Here is an 11,028-nt window from a genome sequence, read left to right on the forward strand (position 1 = left end):
AATTTAAAAAACTATGGAAGTTTGGTTTTTCATGTCAACTTTTTCATTTTATTTTGACCAGTTCACTCTCCAAAATGGAAAGTGAAACGTATTGTGTTCCTAAAGTATATAGCATTACCTAAGCAGTAATGATGATAGCAAAAGCCCAGATATATGACAATTGTTAAATGTAACCGCACGAAAGAAACATTTAAGAAAAACAAATGGTTCTGAAATTAAAAATGCAGACCCGTGTTAACTTCCTTCAATTGGGATGCAAGATAATCCAAAGAAGTAAACCACTTCTGACAATAAATTAGTGCAAAATACTAGTCGTACTTCTGTCGTACTACTGCATACAGTTTCAGACATTTTCTTTACCAAAAGAGGCTTTTAAGTTAAAGAGCACATATGGAATAGAATTGGTGATAAATACTTTGAGACATGGGGAAGGGATTACGGCTCCAGAAGCATTTTGGGGAGATTTAAAAGAAAATGTTAATTTGGGTTACACTTGATTAGACTGCTTATGGTAACAATAAGTCATTGTTTCAGATCCTCACAAGTTATGGGGAAATTAATTTGAGTAGTGTAGTAAATGAAGCAAAGACCATTGGTTTTCAAATAAAAAAATAGATGAGCATGTGAAATTGGAAAAAGGTACAATTCTGGAGGTAGGGCAGGACTGCCAAATTAGTTTGGGATTGTTTTAGCAGAGCTGGCATTGTCAGGAGATGAATAGCCTCCCTTTTTTCCACAGTTCTACGGTCTTGTTCTACAATAGCATCCTTATTATAAAGCGGAAGGTAGACAGGCAGCATCTCTGGAGCGAAGGAATGGGTGACGTTTCAGGTCGAGACCCTTTTCAGTGACATTTCCAAAAAAGATTTGACAAGAGCAAAACCGGGCAGGTGTGCAGTACAACGCTGATCCCATTCCAGTGTTCCTCAGCTGTGCACCTTGGAAAAGAATGAGGAAAAAATATTATTTAAAGATTCCTCTGCATGTGGATGTCGCTGGCCAGCACATTTTGATCCAAAGTTGATCATTGAGAAGGTGGAATTGACTAACTGGCAATTAAACTGCTTCACTCCATCCACTGAAGATGCTCCACAGCACCGCTGGGTAGGAAACATCACGGCTTAGATCAATGGTGATGAAGTGCCATCAACGCATTACTAAGTCAGCATTGCATGTGGCTTGGAGGGGAACTTGCAGTTGGTGACATTCTGTTGCCCTTGTTAGCCAGATCCTGAGAGGTGGTAATGGTCGCAGGTCTGTGTTCGGTAGAAAAAGGAAAGGGAAAAGATTATTAAATTAGTTATAGTTTTTGTTTATACTGTGCACTGAAGTTCAAATGCAGTGCTACTACAACTATCTCAATTCAATCAATTGGCCTAATTAATTTGCCTTTGTTTTGTGTTACAGGATGACATTCATGAAGACTACTGCACAGTGTGCAAACGTAGTGGTCAACTACTTTTGTGTGATACTTGTTCTCGTGTTTATCATTTGGAATGTTTGGAACCTCCGCTTAAGACTATTCCCAAGGGGGTGTGGGTATGCCCCAGATGCCAAGAAAAGGTACAGGTAGCTCCCTTTCTCACCAAATGAATGTTACATTTAGGAGACAGAATAAAACCATTATTGCTGAGCTGATGAAAATAATTATCTCAGTTATGTAAACTGTGGTTGCCAAGGAATTGTGCCAGCGGATCTTAGCTGGAATGTCTTGAGATACAGTGTGGAAACAGGCCCTTCGGCCCACCATGCTGACCAGCGATCCCTGCACACTAGGGACAATTTACCATTATACAAAGCCAATTAACCTACAAACCTCTGTCTTTGGAGTGTGGGAGGAAACTCATGGGGGTCAAGGGAAGAACGTACAGACGGCACCCGTAGTCAGGATCAAACCCGGTCTCTTGACACGGTAAGGCAGAAACTTTACCACTGCCACCGTGCCTCCAAGTTAGTCTTAGACATTTTAGTAAGGACTGATGACATTGACTGGTTTCTGCTTCCAAAATCGGGCTCAACTTTGATCTGCAATGTCGAATAGGCTGCTGATGGATAGTCTCTCAAAGAAGGAGGCTACCTATTCCCAACAATTCTATTGCCAAGATTTAGGAATATCATCTCAAAATTCTGTCATCTTTATTACCTTATCCTGTCCAGCAGTGTCCTTGCTAAAAATCCAGCAATGTCTTAAATTTGAAATTCTTCAGTCGTTGACTTTCTGATATAATCAGTCCATCCTTTGAATGAGAAGCTGACAGGGCTTTTAAAAATCATTTTTGGATATCTGAGTGTTGCTGGCCAATGTCTTGAACTGCTGCCATACCTCTGGGGAAAGTATTCCACATTGCCATTGGGGAAAGATTGACACGCATTAAAGAAACTGATTTATTTCTAACTCGAGATGATGTGTGCCTTGATGAGGAACATTCAAGAAGTGATGTTCCCATGCACCTGGAGCCTTTTATCCTGCATGGTAGTTGAGTTTGGTGATACTTATTAGAACCATCTAGGCCAGGCGTCTCCAAACTATGGTTCGCGGGCCACATCCGGCCCGCCATGAGATTTTATCTGGCCCGCAGCAAGCTCTTAACACATTCCATGTGGCGGGCTATTTAGCGGCTTCTGTGGTAACGCTGGAACTTGCACGTCAGTTTGCCGTAGGCTATCAAGTTGAGGGTTTGTGTGCAGCTTCTGACAGGTTACTGTCAATGGTCCCAGGGAGACGGTGAAGATCGGCCCCAGTGAGTGTCGGGTGTGAGTGTGTATGGCCCGCAAAATTGTGCCAAATATGTAATGTGTCCTCATGCTAAAAAGTTTAGAGGCCCCTGATCTAGACAAGTAACTGCAGAGAATTTTATAGCTAGTGTACCGTACAATCACTGCACTCGCAGAAGAAGTAATGCTGGAGATAGAAGCAGAGGGTGACACAGCGGTAGATTTGCTGCCTTACAGCGCCAGAGATCCAGGTCCACTCCTGACCTTGGGTGCTGTCCGTATGGAGTTTGTACGTTCTCCCTGTGACCGCGTGGGTTTTCTCCGGGTGTTCCGGTTTCCTCCTGCACATCAAGGCATGCAGGTTTATAGGTTAATTGGCTTCAGTAAAAATAATTGTAAATTGTCCCTAGTGTGTAGGATAGTGCAAGTGTACAAGGTGATCACTCGTCGGCATGGACACGGTGGGCCAAAGGCCTTGTTCCCGCGCTGCATCTCGAGTCTGAATGAATGTTTATGGCGGTGATTAGAATACCAATCAAGTGGGCTGCATTGGTTTAGATGCTGTGAAGCCTTTTCAAACTTGTTGGGAGTACGAGCATCCAGGCAAGTGAAGAAGAAATCCATGGGTATTAAGCAAATAAATCTTTGAAATCTGATGTTGGTTTCTACTGACCAACATTTTCCACATAGCTTCTACAAGGATAATCTCGGTTCTATTTAATTATTTTACTGATTCTCCAAGATACTACATGTCCTGAATACCATGTTCCCCTCGAGATTTTAATAATGTGCTATGAGAGTAATTTACTTTCATTTAAACATGGGTACAATTATTACAGTTTAGGACCAATTTATACATTTCTTATTTCAATCAGAAATTCCAATCCCACTATTTAAGAGAGATTAGCGAGTTTTTTTTATTTTTTTTTATTGTCTACACAGGTATTAAAGAAAGAAGATAATGTATCATGGCCTGGGACTTTGGCTATTGTCCATTCCTATCTTGCACATAAAGCAGGTATGAAAATATAGTGTTTGTTGAACACCAGAAATGGCTGACTGTACGTGAGCAGTGCAGGACAACTGCAGGGTCTGACTGACTTCGACGCCATACTTCCAGGGAACGTGTAGATTTCAGTTTCGAGCTGAATCTTGGAACGCAAAACATTGATTTCGACCTCTTATGTTATCCCATTTTCATTTTAAATCTTCTAATCAAACATTGAAAGTTTATTTTAATATACCAACCCTCAACCGTAGCTTTAGAACAGGATGAACTATCATTTGTGTAGAACTTTTAGCATCCCAAACTACAAGTCGTTACACTGGAGTCTATCAATCCAATGACACTGTCGTCATAAGGTGATATTGGGCCATATGATCAAATGGCCAGAGGTAGATTTGAAGGGGCATTTTAGAAAAAGAGATATAATTAGAAAAATCGAGAATCAGGGAGTGAATTACAGAATTTTAAGTCTTGGCAGCTGAAGGCACAAAAATGCTCGATGCTCAAAATGTCGTAATTACAGGAAAACACATAGCTCTGGGGTAAAATGTTGGAGGATGCGGACGAGATTAGAGAGATTTAAAAGAAAAAGATGAGTATTTGTGTCTCGGCATTACTTAATCAGGTTTCATTGTGGGTTGGCAAGGGGAAGGGTGACATGGTCTGAGTTATGACATGCTCAGAGTTTTAGATGGCCTTGATTTTACAAAGGGCAATTAAAGATTGCTGGACAGGAGATAATTGGCTTGGTAAATTATGAAGTTGATGGAGACCCAGTGAGCTTTTCAGTGGCAGATTAGCTGAGGCGGAATCAAAGTTGGACAGTAATATAGAGGAAGTAGGTGATCTTCATAATAGTTAGGTGGTCTGAATTTCACTGTGGGAACAATTTGACATCAAGGTTGAAAATGGTCATGGTGGGGGACTACTTTCATTCCCTTGATACTGGATAGTCATAGAGTGTGGAAACAGGCCCTTCGGCCCAACTTGCCCACACCGGCCAACAATGTTCCAGCCACACTAGTCCCACTTGCCTGCGCTTGGTCCATATCTCTCCAAACCTGTCCTATCCATGTACCTGTCTTAACTGTTTCTTAAACGATGGGATAGTCCCAGCCTCAACCACCTCCTCTGGCAGCTTGTTCCATACACCCACCACCCTTTGTGTGAATGTTGCAGTTTGATAACATAGGGACATTGGAAAGGTCTGAGAGATTGTGCTAACCCAATGTTTATGCGGAAACTAATGCTAACCCTCTGGCAGAAAGTTGAAAATCTATAATAATGAGTTTTCCAATGCTTTAGATGGGGCAGTCCTGAGAGCATATGAAAACTTGTGGGAAATTCCATCGTATCCAAAAATCCAGCTGTGTTATAAATGAGGACATAACAGTAACCAGAGGAAGCACATGCGTGACACGGGGCAAAGAGAAATAAATGAAGAGTAAAGCAGCACAACCTTGCAGAAGCGTTTTAATAGAATGGACTAGTGGTTATCTTCTACTGTTTCCTTTGATTATCAAATTTATTAGTAGAAAAGCTGATCAATTTAGGCTGTGTCTAGCTTCATTATCTCAGAGTGTCGTCTTATATTGGTGAGGGGAATGGTGCTATGTCAGTGTGGTTCTCCGTTGGATTAATAATGTCCACTGTCTCATGATGCTGACTGCCGGAAAAGATAGATCTGTTAAATAGAAGGAAACCCAGCTTGTATGTCTGTGACGTATGGAATCTGAATTTGAGTGGAAGCTTCCTAGAGTAGTTTTTGAGCTTGCAGGTATAAAGGAATTTAATTAAAGTAAACAACTGAAATGGGGTCAGTGTTGGCTTAATTAACCTGTGCCATTTCAACACAAGTTGGCTTCTTCCCACACGAGTCTGACTAAATCCCGCAGGCTAGGACCTCAGTAATGTAAAAAGTATTCACTTTTAATCAAACATTATTGGAACTACATGAAATAACAAGATCGCGCTTGTTTATGATTTTTGTAATTCGCAGCTTCTTTATATAAACAAGGGAATCTCTGATTTTTGACGCAAGTTGGAATCTCTGAATTCTGATTAAAGATTCACCTGATGAAATCCAAATCATTACTAACAAAACCACTTTCAGACTGTCATCTGATTGTTCTATAAATTTCTGTATGCTTTACAAAAAAAAGCTGCAGCAAAACCAATAATGGCTGGAATTGCGTGTGCCTGCTGTAAAATGATTCGGTTTAGGAACTGGTGGTATTTTGATTTAATGTTATTTCCACAGTGAAAGAAGAGGAGAAAAGAAAACTGTTAAAGCGAGGTACCGAGTTAAAGAGTGAACATGAGCAGCTGGAGGAAAAGGACAGATTGCTCAGTAATGCTGTAACGGTGAGGTTGCATAACCTATAATGATCTTTTGTGTAACGTGGTCAAATAATTAACAAGTCCATTATAAAACTTATTCCCATTCCATTTCCATTTGTGTTCACAAATCACATATCAGGTACAACATAACAAAATAAGTATTTGTATAATGGGGTGCCAGCTGAATTTTCTTTTTGCTGTAATTTCTAATTATACCTACCCTTTGATTTTAAATGCAGTAGCTTAGCAGAGCAGGAACGTCATGCTATAGTTGTCCAAATCTGTAATAGTTGGAAGTTCAAACTTAGTGGATCCTGCATGTGATTTTTTTTTTCATAACATTTATCAGCAGAGTTTTTATTACTCATGGATGGCAAAGTTTGAAAAAATACTACAACAGTGTGGAATTGGGTCTACTTGTTTGTATCAGCTGACTGTTCACTTAAGCACACATCCCACATAGTTCCAGACGAGATGATGAGTAAAAAAAACTCAAAAGTATATCCCAACATATTTTCTTAAACACATTATTTGATTGTGTTCTTTAATGTTCCATTCCAATTGCAAAGGTTTTGACTATCAGTGCCTACGTGTTCCTTTGGGATGAGCATCTGTGATAGGCATCTTGGGTATGGAGCAAATGAAAAGAGTTGCTTATGCTGCTGAAATCATTCCAAATACAACATAAATGTTATGCACAATCCCTAGTTTCATAAAGTTGAAGCAATATTTTTAAAGTACAGAAATAAAAATACAAAATGCAGCACCTGCGAAGAGTATAATGGAGCTAACATTTCAGGTTGACCTTTTCATTAGAACTGTTTCTCTACAGATCGTGCCTGACCAGCCAAAAGTGTTTTGTTTCAGACCCCCGTTTGCAGTATTTTGCAGACCTATTTTTTAAACATATATATTAGAGGGTATTAGTTTCAATATGATAACACCAGCTGAAGGCATGTTTAAATAGTATTTGTGCAGAATAAAGAATTTTGAGAGGCAATATGCTCACGTTCAATAGTGTGTAGTATCCATTAAATCATTACGGCATACAATCCTGTCTTTTATCTTTGCCTACTACCCCAATATTTTGCGATACTTTTGTGTACACAATGTAAATTCCTATTACTATCATTTCCATTTAATTTCAGCTTTCAGCTTTCACCATTAAAGTTTGATCATGTAAAGTGATTTTTAAAAAATCATTTTAATAAAACATTTCAAATACATTGTATTTTGTGCCATCACCAAAGGTTTAGCCATCCCAAGGAAATTTTAATTATTTTATTGTACTGGGGACATGTGGGTAAAATGTGTAAAACTAATGAAGTTTGCTGTGTGAATACTAGGTGTAGTTCTTTGCTGTAAGAAGGATATTGAAGGGCGTGTCCCACTTACGTGATTTTGTTCAGCGACTTGTTATAGTCGCATCAGGTCGCTGAAAATGTTCAAATTGTTGAAAATTCAGCGGCGACTAGAAAAAGGTACAACTCTTTGGCCCATTACTCACTACATGTGATGCCTGTTTGGTCGTGAGTAGTCGCCCAAAGAGTTGTACCCTTTTCTGGTCGTCGCTGGATTTTCAACATTTTGAAAACTTTCAGCGACCTGCTGCGATTATGACGGGTGCCGCCGGCAAGTTGCCGAAAATATCGCGTAAGTGGGACAGGCCCTTAAAGCTATATAGGTAAATTGTAAACATGTATTCAATAATCAATCTACATGAGAGAGGTTATACTTATGAAAATAATTGGAAATAAATAGTTTTGAATGCTGTAAATTAAGTATGGAAAATTTGATTCTGCCCTTTGACAAGTTAAGAAGAACAAGAGCCTGAACTCAGGATCCTCATTTGGGAAATAAAAATGGGTTCTTATAATTCATTGGTATAGAGTAAATTAAATCATTTTATTTACAATGAATTACAGGAAATACTCTACCAGGAGTTACCATTGAGACAAAGATCATGAAATGCTTTAAAATAAAATGGATGGGGTTTTAAAACATGAAATTACATTTTGGGGGAGGATTGTACTTTGAATTTGCATAGATATGATGGATGGAACAGCCTTGCTGTGTAATTAGATTAATATGTCTCGGTGTGGAATACAAACTCAAACAGTGACTTGTTCACGTTCTACATCATCAATCTCTCAGATATGGCAGCTGAAGAACATTTGTCTAACTTTTATTTATTTAACAGAAATGTCTAGAATTGAAAACGAATCTGATAGCTAAACAGAAAGGAACTCGTGCTTCGCTGGAACGTGTGAAAACTCTGATTAGACTGATGCAGAGTGAACAAGTGATCCAGGTTACAATGATGACAACCACAGCCACCTCTCGAGCATCCCCAATGGTTTCCCTCCCATGGATCAAGCCTTCAGCTGCTGCAGGGAATCCTTCAGCCCCCTTAAAGCAGCAGTCACAAGGGAAGAACTAAAGGAACTGGCTCATCCAGATTTAATTATTGTTGTTTGGAAATATTTACACATTTTTATGTGCAGAAACTGAGGGGTGTGATAACTGATCAATGCAGTACGCTATGCAGACAATGTTGGAGCAAAAGTGCACCATGCGGTTAGTTTGTACTGTGATTGCAGTCCTTTCAGCCACCACTTTGAAAGCTAAAGAGATTTTAATTTTTTTATGTTGGCCTTAACTTAGATTCTGGAACCAGAAAATGGCCGATTAAAAAAACAAAATCATTTTTCACTTCTCCATAGCAGGTGTTTTGAACACAAGTTTGCTTCAAGGGAGAGGGAAGGGAATAAACCCCCCATAAGCATTGGAATGCACTGCAGTAGACTGACAATTACCACAACAGAGCTGTAACATAGAGCATTTTCCAGTGAAATGGGGATCTGTTTTTAGGACTGTACATTACTGTAACTAAGTTCAAACATGCAAATACTCGGTTAAGACGATGTCTGACATATTTATTCAGGTGACGCGCAAAAATAACGGTTTTATTGTGTATGTATGGGTCTTCAGAGCATTCAAACAAAGTTTAATTTTTTCAGTATTAATATAGGTAAGAAACATATAAAATAAAGTATGAGGTTAGTATTTAAAGTGGGATAATAAGTACAGTATTTTCCTGCTGATGCCTATGAAACATGTTTTATCAAGTATTTAAAGGGTACAACTGCAAAATTTATTTTGCAACTTATCTTACTGTTGACAATTTTGTGCAGACCAATCTTTAAAAAGTATAGTGGGTATTTTAGGAATGCTGTGTTTTCCTCCTTTGCTTTTTTTGAAGTACTGTACTTGTTTGCCAGATTTATATTTTAAAAAAATGCCAAAAATGTGTTTCCTCCTCCAGTACTGTATTTATATCACAGAAAAGTGACAATTTAAAAGAAACCCTGGGATAGTGATAGAGTTGAGGGATGTTGGGGAAGGAGGGGGAATATCTGCTTCTTGGTACGTGTAACTGCCTCAGACTCGTTACAAATAATTGGCACTGAAAATGTTGATGCCGGAGTCAAAATCACAAATTATGAAAAGGTTTACTTTTTGTAAATCTCTTGTCCTATTTAGTGAGTAACACTCCAATGGCATTGACTGATGTAGACAGCTACTTGATTTACTAGCTAGTCTTCCTGATATTTAAAGCAAAAGGGTCTGCACCATGGGAGTTTGGCATGGGAAGCTTTAGGCCTGCTCTGGCAGTGCATGTTCCCTTCAACCATTTTCACAATTCCGGGAAAAACTGTGCAGTACAATGCAAATCTATTTTATTACAGTCAACACTTCAATGAACAAGATTTTATATTCTTTTACTGGTGAACAAAAAAAAAAAAAGAAAACCACAAAATGCCACTGAGCATTTTGATGTGGCTTGCAATGTAAATGTTTCAGGTTAAATGTTTTTTGATGACTAAAGTGAGAAACAAATTGTTCAGTTACAAAATATTATTAAGCAGTTGATTTTTTTTTTGAAGGGTGGGATGGTGGGTGGTGGTTGATAAAGTCTTGGCCTGCTAGTTTAGTTCAAAAAGACTGTCCAGTGGATAGCGTGCATCAAAGTGAATTAATCTTAATTCTGCCAATGTAGTTCTTTTAAAAAAAAAAATTAAAACCGAATTGTGAAATCTGCTTGTACATGTTTTATCAACCCATTTGCTATCAGTTAATTACATGCTGTACCTCAATGAAAGGGGATGTTAACTTTCATGGGATGTGGCTTCGAGGCATATCTAATCAATCAGTCACTTAACATTTGTTTTGCATATCGAGCATATCTGAATTCGCTCAATTATTCGTTGAAGAATTACACAAAAGGTGTACACTCTTGAACATACAAATATTAGCCAAACAGGTCTTTTTTTTTTCTAGATATTTATAAAGGAAGGAACTAAAAATAGCTTCATTCGCTGACTTCTTTAACATTGTGTGGAATCTGCAAATAAAATGCCTGGTGCACTATCTCTAATTGGGGCATGCTTTATGTTTCCCCAAAATGTAGGAAAAATGAAGTGTTCGATTTTAGGACAAGTTCCCCTCGTGCAGAACAGCGCCCAATAAATTGACACTTGGAAGCGCACATTGCTTTTTGCCCGTATAGGCGTGATCCACACACAGCAATTTCTTTCCATCATTTTGCAAATTCAGGTTTTTGGATCAACCTAAAAAATTATAAAGATCTTTTATTAAGTTTAAAGAGGAATGCTGTGCTTCATGCAAATGAGGACTGTGAGGGCAAATTCTATGGTGTTTATCTTTGGTTAGGTTTTTACACTGTGGGATATTTGACCACAATTGTGAAAGTGAAAAAGCCAAAAAATATATTTAACTTACTGGTTCCTTGAAAGTCTGGATACCTTCCACATGTACGGCCATGCCCATATCCCCTTCGTTTTCAAAATCAAAAACATTTCTCAGGTAGAGGTAAACCAAAATAGGTGATCAAAGTGCATGGTTGATTTTTGGCTCCATGGCTATTGCGGAATTGTACTTTCCAA

The 11,028-nt window shown here is 38.6% G+C and overlaps 1 protein-coding gene across 4 annotated transcripts in view; it reads left to right on the forward strand.

The window, feature by feature from the left end:
* phf21b (PHD finger protein 21B) overlaps positions 1 to 9,764 on the forward strand; it is a 54,058-nt gene extending 44,294 nt beyond the window's left edge. For all 4 annotated transcript variants that reach the window (XM_055650187.1, XM_055650189.1, XM_055650191.1 and 1 more), the window contains 4 exons: positions 1,408 to 1,563; positions 3,658 to 3,733; positions 5,982 to 6,085; positions 8,262 to 9,764. In XM_055650187.1, the coding sequence (XP_055506162.1) occupies positions 1,408 to 1,563; positions 3,658 to 3,733; positions 5,982 to 6,085; positions 8,262 to 8,501 (576 nt within the window). In that variant the 3' untranslated portion in view covers positions 8,502 to 9,764. The remainder of the gene's footprint in view (positions 1 to 1,407; positions 1,564 to 3,657; positions 3,734 to 5,981; positions 6,086 to 8,261) is intronic.
* Positions 9,765 to 11,028: the final 1,264 nt, after the last annotated feature.

Source organism: Leucoraja erinacea, chromosome 19 (genome assembly GCF_028641065.1).
Source record: "Leucoraja erinacea ecotype New England chromosome 19, Leri_hhj_1, whole genome shotgun sequence".
Classification (NCBI taxonomy): Eukaryota; Metazoa; Chordata; class Chondrichthyes; order Rajiformes; family Rajidae; genus Leucoraja; species Leucoraja erinaceus.